We start from the raw sequence: 13,388 nt of genomic DNA, 5'->3' as shown, positions 1-13,388 counted from the left end.
CTCTAAGATTTTATTTATGTATTTGAGAGAGAGACAGGGTGATTGAGTGAGCGGGAGGAGGAGCAGGGGGAAGGGACAAGCCGACTCTGTGCTGAGAGTGGAGCCCGACATGGGGCTCAGTCTCACAACGCTGAGATCATGGCCTGAGCCCAAACAAGCATTCCTTTTTGTTGTTAGCACACCAGGAGTGGAATTGCCAGGTAAGAGTATACATAGATTTAGCTGCAGAAGATACTGCCAAGGTTTTCCAAATTCATTTTGTTTCATTTATTTTTTTCATCTCTTATTTTTAATAATTTTATTGAAAAACACTATCACCATTTTATTCCACACTCCATCACTGGATGCAGGCCGGTTTTATCTTTTTGGCCATGAGCAGTACTAAACCCATTAACAATACATGGTTGTATTACGTTTTCTATGCTTTTTAACAAATTGCCACAAACTTAGTGGCTTAAAACAACAACCATTTATTAGCTCACCATTCTGTAGGTCACAAGTCTGGGAGACATTGGCTGGGTGGTCTGCTCAGAGTATCACAAAGCTGAAACCAAGACATTGGCTGGGCTAGGCTCTTATCTGGAAGACCTGGGAATTATCTGCTTCCAAGCCCAATCAAGTTGTTGGCAGATTGCAGTCCCTTGTGGTTGTAGGACTGAAGTCTCTGTTTCTTCACTGGCTGTTAGCCAGGGGTTGTTCTTACCTTCCAGGGGCCACAGTCTGACTCCCTCTCTCTTCAAAGCCAGAATCCTTCTGGTCCATCGATCCTTCTCATGCTTCGACTCTATTTCTTTTTTTAAAAGATTTCATTTATTTATTTATTTATTTATTTATTTATTTATTTGAGAGAGAGAGAGGGAGAGAGGTGGGGAGGGGCATAGGGAGATGCAGACTCCCCCCTGAGCATGGAGCCCGACATGGGGGTCGATCCCAGGACCCCAAGATCATGACCTGACCCAAAGGCAAAAGCTTCACTGACTGAGCCGCCCAGGCGCCCCATGCTTCGACTCTTTTGGATTTCCTTTTCTGTCACCAGCCAGAGAAAACTCCCTGCTTTAGAAAGGCTCACGTGATTGGGCCACATCCACTGGGATCATCTCCCTGTTTTAAGGTCAACCATGCCATATAACTCAACCCCATCACAAGAGTGAGAGCTTACCATATTCACAGGTTCCAGTTCAGAACTTCCTCACCAATACTTATCAGGTTTTTTTTTTTAAGTTTATTTTTTTAATAATCTCTACACCCAGTGTGGGGCTCAAACCCCTCAAACCCATGACCTCGAGATCAAAAGTCACAAGCTATTTCGACTGAGCCAGTCAAGTGCCCCTATAGTCAGAGTTTTTATTTGCTATTTTGAAGACTGAGCAATCCATCATATTATTAAAATTTGTATCTTAATTATTCCTGTTGGCCATGCTATGCATACCAAGTATAATGCCAGCAACAGGGTTTGTGAACATGGTAAGCCAGGCCCTGCCTTCACAGCACCGGTATTTCCCTGATTACTTCTGAGCATATATGTCTTTTCTGGTTTGTTAGGCCAGTCATGTTTCTTCTAATGTGAATTACGGATTCATAGCCTTTATCCATTTTTCTATTAGGCTTTTAGTCATTTTTTTTTTTTTTAAAGATTTTATTTGTCAGGGGGAGAGAGAGCGAGCGAGTGTGCACTCGCGCACAAGCAGGGGTAGCGGCAGGCAGAGCAGGCAGAGGGAGAAGCAGGCTTTCCGCTGAGCAAGGAGCCCCATGTGGGACTCAATCCCAGGACCCCGGGATCATGACCTGAGCCAAAGGCAGCCGCTTAACCGGAGAGCCACCCAGGCGTCCCTAGTCATTTTTTTTTTTTTTTTTTTTTAGATTTTATTTATTTGACAGAGAGAGACAGCCAGTGAGAGAGGGAACACAAGCAGGGGGAATGGGAGAGGAAGAAGCAGGCTCCCAGCAGAGGAGCCTGATGCGGGGCTCGATCCCAGAAAACGCCGGGATCACGCCCTGAGCCAAAGGCAGACATTTAACAACTGAGCCACCCAGGCGCCCCGTCCCTACTCATTTTCTGATTGGAGTTAAAAAATATTTTCTGTTGGAGAATTGCTGGTGTTGTCGGGGGAGGGGAGGACTTGGAATTGGTTCAAGGAATCCAGTGTTGTTTAAGGCAAAAACAAAAGAAAAATCCCATGCTGTGGAAAGGCAACGATCCCATCTGGGGAGACTACTCTAAGGGAAATAAGCAGAGCTGCACCCCGAGTGTATGCGCAGGAGTGTGTATCCCCGGTACTGGGTACCACGGGGTTGAACAATGAACTATCTGGGCTTGGTAGAAATGACAGTGCCGGACAGAAAATGGAATTTTGACCCAGGCACTAAAATGCATTTTTAATAACAGGGAAATGAGGGGGTGAGAAGAGCATGATATATACAGTAGCTCCACAAGATTTATATGACGCCCATACGTGTGAACTCCTGGGATAGTCACTGGCACGAGACAGTGGAACTCGGGGCCACTTGCTCTCTTGTACATTTCAAATTTGTCTAAGTGAACACAAACTACTTTGAAATCACATGGCCTAAGTGACATCCGTTTGTGGACCCTTTTCTCAGAGGCCACCCTCCTGTCCATCCGTACTTGCAAAGGAAGTCCCCTTAGTGTCCACTCAAGCTGGGACTCAAGAGCTCAAAGGCCAAGGAGGCCAAGGAGTGACATGGGTGGCCAAGGAATACAGTAGGCCAGGAGACCTGGACTGCTGGCCCTTCCTGTGGCTCCAGCTGCCAGGCAGGAGTGGCGCTGCTGATATTCTGACCAGCAGAAAGCAGAGATCAGGATTCTTATGCAGAAACTTCCCATTACAAAAGTGGAATTTTTAAAACATCTCAAATGCGGAAGGTCATTAGTTTCCCATCTGCCTGCAAACAGAAGCCAGGCACGCTCTCCTAAACTTTCTGCAACTTCCACACCAAGACGTCAGGCCCAGAAGCATCAGGAAGAGTGGAAAGGGGCCGTTTTCGAGCACCCACCTGGGGCCAGTAAGGTCCCAGGGGCAGGGAGAGTCCTCAGCCTGTCAGCCTGCATCAGGTCATAGTTGGGGATCTCAGAGCTTGGAAGTTACCAGGCTTAGGCAGCGGATTGCAAGCCAGGCCTCACCGGGCGGTGGTGGGAGGGACAGCTTCTTTTACTTACACACAGGTGGCTGTTTGGGGAGACCGAAATGGGGGCGGGGACCCTCCCAGGAACTCCGATTCACCAGTGTCACAGACAGAGGCTGAGCAGCCCTGGGAAGGCTGGAGCCAGAGTACCGGGAACTGTGTCCAGACCCTGGAGGCTCCAAGGCCCCCAAGATGAGGCTGCCTTCTCGAGCCACTCATGGGGCTTCAGGCCGGTGGCTCTTCCTGTGGATGACCAGCTGGGACTTCCAGTCGAAGCCACGGCCGCAGTCTCCACAGAAGTGGCGCCGCTGGCCCGCGTGGCTCTTGCGGTGGATGACCAGCTGCGACTTCCAGCTGAAGCTGCGCCCGCACTCCTCACACGCATAGCTCCGGGGGCCTGGGAGCACGCGCCGGGGGTGTCGGGCCATGCCTGGCTCCCGGGAACCCTGTGGCAGCTTCTGGGCGCCCCCGACGGCCAGTGCCGGGGCCCGTGTACCCTGGCCATCTGCGTGTGTCCGGTGGTGGATGACAAAGACTGATTTCCAGTCGAAGCCTCGGCCACACAGCTCACAGGTGTAAGGCTTCCTCCGTGGAGCACCAGGCTCCAGCCCTGCTCCCAGCACTGCCCTGGCAGACAGAGAGGCCCCAGACGGGCCCTCCCAGGTGACAGACCCCGGGCCCCGGGGTGGCTGCGCCTCTGGGCAGTGGGGTGGACCCTCGCAGTGGCTCTCACTCTCATCTCCTGGGGGAAAGAGAGGTGGCAGTCCCAGGTAGCCCGGTGCCCTGGACCCTGGCCCACCCTCTCCCTCCAGGTGTGTGGGGCGGACATGCTCCCCCACCCACCAGAGAACAGGTGGTTCAGGCCGCATAGAGAAGCGCTCACCTGGATGGAGGCTTCTTCGACCCTCTGTCTCTGAACGCAGTGCCTCTGGCTCCGACTCAGCCCGTGCCTCCGGCTCCGACTCAGCCCGTGCCTCCGGCTCCGACTCAGCCTGTGCCTCCGGCGGGGGGGCCGGTATCCCTGCCGGGGTGAGGGATAGTCAGGTAGCAGTCCTGGCATGGGGACAGGTAAGGGACTCTTACGTATTAGGGGCAGGGGTGGGGGACAGGGTGCCCCCAGGTAACGAGTGGGAACTTGGGTAAGCACTGAGAGACGTGCACAGGAAAGGGCTGGGCAGTGAGCCCTATAGCCAGTGGTATGAGGACACCAAAGGAGGGGTCATGGCTGGTCCTTACCCAGGGAGACCACCGTGCCATACTTCTCCAGCATTGCGTCCCAGTACAGTTCCTTCTGTGATGGGTCCAGTAGCCCCCACTCCTCCTGTGGGGATGTGGCCCATCACCCTTGGTGCCCGTCCAGCCCCATCCTCTACCCCGCCCTGCAGTGCCCTACCCTGCCTGTGTCCCCTGGCCACAGCTTTACTAATTACTTGAGGGAGCGGGCAAGTTACCAAAGCCCTTTTGCTCATTAAGGATGAAGGTTGGGGCACCCGAGTGGCGCAGTCGTTAAGCGTCTGCCTTCGGCTCAGGGCGTGATCCCAGCGTTCTGGGATCGAGCCCCACATCAGGCTCCTCTACAAGGAGCCTGCTTCTTCCTCTCCCACTCCCCCTGCTTGTGTTCCCTCTCTCGCTGGCTGTCTCTCTCTGTCGAATAAATAAATAAAATCTTAAAAAAAAAAAAAAGGATGAAAGTGAAAAGGGTGTGTGACGGTTGGGAAATAGGGCAGACAGGACCTGTCCTTCAGCTCACTGGGGGGATGCTGCTAGCACCTGTCCCCCTCAGAAGCCCCACTCCATATTCTAGCCAGACAAACTGAAGCTGAGAAGCCCCTGACGCGTTCCGCGGGAAGCCTGGGTGGGGGTGGATATGACTGTCCCCACCTCCTTGCCTTGAACAGTGTGCTGCATTGAGAGCAAAAGGCCTGGGGACCCAAGGGGATCCAGCCACCTCTCCCCAAGCCCCTGGTTACAAAAGTAAAAGAGATCCTCCTTGGAGGAGCTGCTGAGGGCCGTCAGCATCCCCAGATGTGGGGAGCAGGCTGCAGGGAGGTTGAGGGCAGGAGGACTCACATTAGGACGTGCAGCCAAGCATCTCAGGGCTCAGATGATGTGTGTGGGTGGGGCGGTGGGCGGGCTCCTGCCTGTTGCCAGAGGGTGAGCTCTGGAGGTCGAAGCAGGGACCCTTGTGGACTTTAGCACTCCCTGTCCCTGGGTTCTGCTCTCCTTGCCTCCCAAATTCCCATCATCTGGGGCTTTGCTGGGGTGGGAAAAGTAGTCCTGACAGACAAACCACTGCAGGTCCAGTGACAGGGAGGTGGCAGCCACATGAAGCCACAGCTGGAATGCTGCTAGCTGGAGGTCAGAAGCCTTCGGAGGGTGTGGTCTGCCCACCCCGCTGTTTCCCACTGTGCCATCAGACTGTGAAGAGAGCCTGCAGGAATGTTGTGGCCTCCAAGCACATCTGAACCCGCTCTTCTACTGGGAACGCTCCCCAGCGGAGTGGCTTAGGAGCAAAGTTGCTGGGAGAGGACAGGACCCCTGCTGCCCACACTCAGGAAGCGAGCACTCCAGGTAGCAGGGGTCTCGGCGGAGCTTCCATGCCCAGCTGGCCACAGCCCAGGGCTCGTTGGCCTCTGAGGAAAGCTCCAGGAAAGAGGTGGCTGCAGGTTATTTCCTGGCTATCTCCATTCTGATCCCTGGTGTGCTGGGGAGGCCAGGCTGTTGCATGGTGCTCAGGCTTTCTTGCCAAGGTTCATCATCTTGACCCCACACCGTGCACACTTGAGGGTTCAAATCCCCAGGTACCAGTTTAAGACTACTGGGTGATTCAAAATCCCCGATTTCTCTGTATATGAGAACGCCAACGCCAACCCCTACCAGTTCCAGTCACTCCAAACCAGATTCCATGGCCTGAAGCCCAAATTTCCCCCAATTTTAGAGAGACCACCAGCCTGTCCCTATACCCCAGGACCTGCAGGAGGGGCCCTGATACCAACTCCATTTCTGGGCAGCAAAGCGCACAAAAGCTGCGAGCCAAGAAGCCTACAAAACTGACAGCAGAGGGGCCTCCAAGGACACACTCCTCCTACTGGGTACCTGCACCTCCTACCTGGGGCTGCTTACCTGAATCCTGGGTGCGTGGAAGGATGTGGAGGCCGGTTCCCGGTGTCCAGGGTGCCTCTCGCAGGACTGGGCTGGATTTGGGGGGTTGGAAGGTGCTAGGAAATGAGGCAGATGAAGGTCAGGGGCTGCTCACGTGAGCCACGGCAGGTGAGCTGCTGTTGGTGCTGCAGCTTTGGCTTTCCTCTGCCAGGAGGCAGGAGACTACTGTGTGTGCCAGTCACACGGCAGGCAGGCAGTCCGCCAGTCCTTTCCTCCTGCCTCCTGGGGACCCAGCTCTGCAGTCTGCAGTCCTTCCTGAGCCCTCATCCCATCTTGGGACATTGACATTCCCTCCGGGAGCACCCCAGACCTTGTGGGGCTCCCACTCTCACCCATCTCCTGCCCATCAGCATCTGGCTCCTCCTTCACACTGCAGCTAAGCTGGGCAGACCTCTCCATCTGGGTGTCCTGTGAGCCCTCCCCGGAGGTTGCCCTGAGGAGCTCCACTGTTGCTGAAGGGTGGGATCTCCCCAAGGACTCTTCTGTCTTCTGTGCTGATGGGAGCACCACTTGCTTCAGGACATGGGCTGTGATCTGAGGGGGAGAGGCAAGTCACAGGGGCTCTAGTTTTGCTCTGTTCCTCCAAGAAGCCAACATTGGTGACACTCACCCAGCCCAGCAGCTGCCCAGGGTCATGCTGCAGGCCCTCGACCAGGGCTACAGCCTCCTCAGGGCTGCCTGGCTGCTGGCCCTGCACCCAGGCCTGAATCTCAGGAGGCAGTGTGCCCAGAAACTGCTCCAGCACCAGCAACTCCAGCATCTGCTCCTTGGAGCATGCCTCTGGCCGCAGCCACTGCCGGCACAGCTCTCGAAGCCGGGCCAGGGCCTCACGGGGACCTGCCACCTCCTGGTAGCAGAATCCCCGGAAGCGCAGGCGTGCTGCCTCAGGTTCCTCCAGGATGGCCACGGGGTCCACAGAGGGCAGGCGTGGGGGGCCCAGTGGGGATGGCATTGTTGTAGGGTGTCTTCTTGTAGCCAGCAAGAGGGACCTGCAGGAAAGGAGGGATCAGGGTGCGGGCTAAGAGACCATGGCTAGGGTAGGGCAGACAGGCCCAGCCCAGGGAACTGAGGCTCGTGGAGGGAGGACCCTGGCACAGGGATGCATGAGACTGGGAAGGCTTCGTGGAGGGAGGGGTCACAGGAGCCAGCTGCTGACAGGAACTGAAGGCAGAAAGAAGCCTTGTGGATGAATGCTTTGTTTCCAGGAAACCGCGGGAAATGATGAAAAGGTAGGCAAAAGGAGTCATCGCAGGCTTCCAGGGTCTGACTCAGGAGCCAGGGAAAGTGACCGGCAGGAGGCCGAGGGACAGGGAGCCAGGGACCAGGTGAGGCCATCATCCCTGTTGAGTGGGAGCAGTGAAGGTGGGAAGAGGCAGCAGTAGGACACCGGGCCGAGCTGGGCTATGGCGGAGCGTGTGTCCCCACGATCTCCAGGACATCGGGACATATTGACTGAAGTGGGCACCCTGAGGGACCGGCTAGAAGCATGAGGCACCTGTGTGCCGTGAGTCGAGGCAGGGGCTGCATGTACTCCAAGACACCGTGCTCGCTGACCCCAGCGAACTAATGACTCAGAGCGCCCGAACCGAACATGTGACAAGCACAACAAAACAAAGCTACGAGTTGCGTGGAGTCGTGAGCGAACACTGTGTCCCGGCCGTCAAGAGGGTCTGCAATGAAACAAGCCCACCTGGGGGGCCTGTGAGGCCATCTAGAACAGGCCCGACCCCCCAGAGTCCGTCTCCAAAAGGGAGGGGAAAGACGGGGTCTCGCCAGAGGACGGGGAACGCGGTCTGGGCGCAGGAAGGGCGGGGGCCGAGGCCAGGAGCTGGAGCGCGCAGCGCGCCAGGACGCAGGCGGGGTGCTGGGCGCGCAGGGCAGCCCGGTCCCCAGGGCCGGGGAAAAAGCCGCGCCCCGCCCCGCCCGCGCTCACCTCCACCGCGGCGCGGATGCAGGGACGCCGCTTCTGGTAGGGGCCCCGCCTCCCCGCCCCTCCGCGCGTTGCCATGGCAACTCCGCCCCGGCCAATCACGCGCCTGCGCGGCAGGTACTGCCCCCTCCCTTCGGACTACGTTTCCCATGACACTCAGCAAGCAAGGAAGCGCGCGGTCTCCGCCAGCGGATGCTCATTTCCAAAGGCCTCTCACGACTGAGAAGAGCTCTGTTCCTCTTAGAGAAATCTGAAGAGTCCCAGAGTTGGGGGACTCCCTCCCCTCACTGGCGACCGCTCTTCCTTTGCGTCCGAGCCCTAGACTCACCAACGGCCGTGACGGACGGTATGTGAGAATCCTGCGCATGTGCACAATGGACCCGGCGCCTATTGGCAAGTGAGGTGAGGGGGAGGAGCGTGACCTTACGGCCATTCAGAGCTGGCACCCCACCGAGGCCCCTCCCCAGCGCTCCTCCTGAGGCTTCGCTCTAGCGGCTGAGCAGTTCGCTTGGTAACCGGTAGAGGACACGCGCTCGCCTCCCTCGGTTACCAAGGCAACGACCAGAGCGTCGCCCGGTCCTCCTGGAGGCCGGAAGTGACGGCTGCTGTAGCGTAGTTTGGCCGAGACTCGCCTCCAGGTGGTCCCAGGAGGAAGCGGGCTACGGCTCGGGAGGCGGGCCTCATCGTGGACTTTCTCCACCAACCCCAGGAAGGATTCCAGCGAGGATGGTGCTGGGGTCCTTCATTCGACCTCTACTGAGCGCCCCGCGGACATCGAGGACAGGGACCGGGGTAGGCACTCGTTTACACATGACGAAACTGTCCCAAGATTTATACCCTCAGAGTCTCAGACATGTTCTCAGATGTCAGTACTGCAAAGTGAGGGATGAAGGTTTTTGTCCAGGTCATGGGACGCTGCTAACCTTTTACACCGGGTACCAGAATGAGTAAGAGAGATCTTCAGTTTATCTCAGTAGGCAAGAATGTGGGAAGGGGTGCTTTGCTCCCAGAAACCAAGTAGCTGGATAATGGCTTATTCAATACTAAATTGCATATGCGTGTTTTGATTTCTTGTGATACCTAGTAATCCCTATCTGCCAGCACTCAGTGAAGAGCAGTGGTCTTACTGATTGGAAGCTGTAAGCATCTGCATGACTGGGGCCTATCAACTCTTCTATGTGTCATCAGACTGAGCTGTTTTGGGGAGGCGACTTAGATTGCTTCTCTGGAACTGTATGGATTCCCCAGAAATGACTTCCACCATCCACTGTATGGGGAGAGCTGGTGCTCTAATAGCTTTAGTAGCTCTCCCCCAGGCATCTTTGTTTAGGTCTCCTCTCCCTGGGGGCTACTGGTTTGCAAGCCTTCTGGAGTTCTGCAATATAAGCCTGGTGGGACCTCAATCCACTTCCCCCAGTGCAAAATCAATATTTGGCTTTCTCTAAATCTGAGAAAGATCCCACATCTGCATCTGCTTCTAGTTCCAGAATGCCGTTGCTGTTGACCCGATTCACCATACTCAGTCTTGTGGGTTTGTCTTTTTAAACACTCTCATCTCTGTAGCTTCAGTGGGTTTCTGAACCAAGTGAAATGCATGTGTTCACACCACCATCTTGCCCCAGAGAGCTCAAGGGCACTTTTACACTCAGCCTGCTCAGGATCAAGAGAAGAACTAGCCAAATAGGACAAGGCTCAACATGACCACAGAAGCTTAGGGGAGGGCAGTGTAAGGCCCAAGACATGGAGAAAGGCAGGTTACAGTTCCTGTAAGACTTCAGTATGGGCCACTGATCAGTCCTAGGTACTGGGAGGGGAGGATCTGAGAAGGGTAGAAGTGAGGCATAGCAGGGGCCAAGCACACAGGTTGGAAGGAGCTCAATGAAGTGTGGAGGAGACTCGTGGGGAGATGGCTTAGGACATCAGACCCAGCTCAAGGGGTCATTAGAGCTCCAGAAATGTCAGTCCAAGATGCAGAAAAGGTTGCATATAATTTGGGTACCCACTTGCTCTTTGACAGTTGCATTTGGTCCTGAATCCCATGGGCTCCCAAGAGCTATCAGTGAGAGTAGAGGTTTGTCTGCATTTCACAGCTGTTCAGACGGAGAGTGGCAAGCTCGTGGTGCCATTCTAAGGGAAGGTAAGATGGGGGTGAGGCCAGAGTGTGTACCAGAGCAGAGGAGAAAGGATGAGTGGCTCAGGATGGGTGAACAGTGGCTCAGAGGCCTGGCATAGAATCTGCATTGAAGGGTCTCTGGGAGCGGGTCCAGCAAGACTCCTCTTCTTGCAGGAGTTGTGAGATTCCAGAATAGAAGACAGGTCTGGCACTGCTGGAAGGAAGTGAGAATGGGAGGGCGATATGTCTGTGGTCTTAGTATATGACACATAGCTGCCGAATCTTGGAGGTGGTGGGACTAGAGGACCCACCGCCTGGAGTTAACCTGGCCACTACTGGTGGCTCCTGCCTAGATTCGCTGGCCTGGATCCACAAAGCCTCAATATGAAGCCTTGTCTGGGGCCAGCCCAGGCTATCCACCCTACCTAGATCTCCTGGGCTGACCCCATACCTCTGGCTGCGAAGGGGATAACAGGTATTATAGACACTCAGTGGGCCTCAGACAGCCTACATATCTACCGTTTGGCTCTCCAAGAGACATGGGTCAAAGCCAAGTCCCTGCAGCTCCGTGACAACACACTGAAGGCATGTATACACTGTGCTAAGATGAAACAGGCATCAGACTGTTACTGGGCACATTTTTGAGAAATTTTTATCAGGAAGCCTCTCTGGACTGTGTTATTAAATCCCTCTGAACCATGACCTGGAGGCTGGAGGGGAGGCTGAGGCTGTGGACTTCCACAGTACCATGCCAAGGATTTTACACAATGGCGTCCGTTCTAACTTCTAATTTTCGGTCTTTCTTGTTCCCAAATAAAGAGACCACTGACATTCCTGAGTGTGAGGACTGAGGTCAGGATGGGCCCTGGTCTGCTGAGGGCCACAGGGAGAAACCTGGTCCCACCCAACCCCTCTGACTCCATGTCCCAGCCATGTGCAGGTGTCCCACGATGGGAGGGTGCACACACAGGGCCTTAGATGACAGCAAATCCTCTGTCCTCTGGAGGGAAGAGAACACGTGGGCACTTGCCACCAGACCCTGCAGAAACGAGTAGTCGCAACTGGTCTCCTCCGAACCTGTTGCGATGATCACCTCTCGTCAGGGCAGTGGGGATATAAAGGCTCCTGTAGTGGTGCCTTTGGTAACAATGAGACATGGCCAATGCTGAGGCTTGCATGAGAAACTGAAAGAGCAAGGCTCAAGAGCCATCATTCTTTATGTCTGTCTCCCTCTCCCCACCCCAGGGACCTCCACATCTACTTGCCCCACCCACTGTGGGACTGCCACCTGCGGGTAGCCAGGCCTGGCATCACCTAGCTCTCACACTGGCAGACCAGAGCACGGGTGCCAGTGTGGGGAGCTGTCTGGATGCTGGGCCTGTGGCCTGGACTCAAGTCCTGCCTCTGCTGCGTACAACTCACATTCCCTCTCTCTGCCTCAGTTTCCTCATCTGAGAAGTGGGGATACCAGCCACAGCAGCCACCTCACAGAGCTGGCAACTGGCACGTGTTGGCCCTTATCAAGATCTTGCCTGTCAGGATGCTGCAAATTCCCTCTGTAGGCCTGACTCTCTCTCTCCGTCTCTGTCTCTCTCTCATCTGTTCTTTTCCGCAGGGGTGGAAACTAAGACTTAGAGTCCAAGGTCAACACTAGACCCCCACATGACCTCCCATCTAGTGGGTCCACTCCCAGGAGGCCTTGGATGAAGTGAGGTCTTGGAGGAACATCCTTACGGCCAGGCTGGTGGCCAGTTTGTGCGTGCACAGGGGAAATTTCTAGGACTGCCTCCCGAGCATTCCAGCCCTCCCCCTCCTCACCTGAGCACCCATAGTCATAACGGGCATGAACGGCACTCTGACGCCAAGTCTCTGCTCTACCAAAGTCCCAGCAGCCAAATGGGGAAATATCCCCTCATATTCCTGCAGCCTGACCACCTGAGGCTGGAGTGAGCTGTGGCTGAAACGGCAAACATCGTCACCACGCGCAGCGGTGCACGCACACACGGGTCTTCTCCAAAACGTGGATGTGCGGGAACGTGGATGTTTTACGACAGCCAGGAAGGCTGGAGCTGCGAACTCAGGCTTCGGTGGGCTTTGAAACTGCAGCTGGACCTGAGGCAGGAGGGGCCGGCCTCCTCCCAGGGGAGCCCTCGGACGGCACCGAAGAAGGCCTGGCCTGGGGGCACAGGCCTGCCCCACGCCCGGCTCTCCGCACAGGTTTCTCTCCCGTGTGGATCCTCTGGTGGTGGAAGAGGGCGCGAGCCACGGAAGGCGTGCCACACTGCGCCGCACACAAGGCTTCTCCCCGTGTGGATGCGTCGGTGGCTGAGCAACACCGCCCCTTGGCAAAGCCTTCCCGCGAGTCCCCACAGCGGAAGGGCCGCTCGCCCGTGTGCAGCAGCTGATGCTGCGTGAGGTTAGAGCTGTGGCTGAAGGCGCGCCACACTGTGCGCAGGCGAACGGCTTCGCCTGTGTGCACACGCTGGTGCTTAAAGAGCGAAGAACCCTGGCTGAAGGCGGCACCGCAAAGGGCACAGGTGTAAGGCTTCTCACCGTGTGCGTGCGCTCGTGCTGAATCAGGTGTGAGTTGCGACGAAGCGGCGGCCACACTGGGCACACGCGTGGGGCCGCCGCGCCGCGTGGATCTTGCGGTGCTGGCTGAGGTTGGAGCCGTGGCTGAAGGCCTTGCCACACTCGCCGCGCGGAAGGACTTCTCGGCCGTGTGGATGCGCTGGTGCCGCACCAGTGAGGAGCTATGCCGGAAGGCCTTGCCGCAGGCCGGGCACGCGTGGGCGTCTCACCGCTGTGGATGCGCTGGTGTTGCGTCAGGTGTGATGTCTGGCTGAAGGCCTTGCCACACTGCGCCTCGTAGGGCCGCTCCCGGTGTGCGTGCGCAGGTGCTTGAGCAGGTCCGAGCTCTTCACGAACACCTTGCTGCACGCCCTGCATTCGAAGGGCTTCTCCCGGGGAAGCAGGCCGGGGCCGCTGTGCAGGGCCTTGCCCAGCTGATCCCAGTTGGGGCTCCTGGCCAGCAGGGAG

At 56.3% G+C, this 13,388-nt stretch overlaps 1 protein-coding gene across 1 annotated transcript; it reads right to left on the bottom strand.

The window, feature by feature from the left end:
* Positions 1–2,346: 2,346 nt before the first annotated feature.
* ZNF446 (zinc finger protein 446) lies at positions 2,347–12,152 on the bottom strand. Its single transcript, XM_040632838.1, has 7 exons — positions 8,565–12,152; positions 6,917–7,295; positions 6,639–6,840; positions 6,268–6,362; positions 4,381–4,465; positions 4,028–4,165; positions 2,347–3,886 (listed from the first exon to the last, which is right to left on the bottom strand). Exons 2-7 carry the CDS (start codon positions 7,256–7,258, stop codon positions 3,360–3,362), a joined length of 1,389 nt encoding a protein of 462 aa, XP_040488772.1. The 5' UTR covers positions 7,259–7,295; positions 8,565–12,152; the 3' UTR covers positions 2,347–3,359.
* Between the last annotated feature and the right edge of the window lie 1,236 nt (positions 12,153–13,388).

Source organism: Ursus maritimus, unplaced genomic scaffold, assembly GCF_017311325.1.
Source record: "Ursus maritimus isolate PB19 unplaced genomic scaffold, ASM1731132v1 scaffold_19, whole genome shotgun sequence".
Taxonomy (NCBI): Eukaryota; Metazoa; Chordata; class Mammalia; order Carnivora; family Ursidae; genus Ursus; species Ursus maritimus.
This window is presented reverse-complemented; position numbering and strand designations above follow the sequence as displayed.

What these genes read in the sequence shown, in the direction of transcription:
- ZNF446 (XM_040632838.1), bottom strand. Translation starts at nt 7,258, where the DNA reads ATGCCATCCCCACTGGGCCCCCCACGCCTGCCCTCTGTGGACCCCGTG. An exon ending in TGGCACGGTGGTCTCCCTGG is followed by an intron (nt 4,166 to 4,380) that starts GTAAGGACCAGC and finishes TCACCCCGGCAG; the next exon opens with GGATACCGGCCCCCCCGCCG. An exon ending in TCGAAGAAGCCTCCATCCAG is followed by an intron (nt 3,887 to 4,027) that starts GTGAGCGCTTCT and finishes TCTTTCCCCCAG; the next exon opens with GAGATGAGAGTGAGAGCCAC.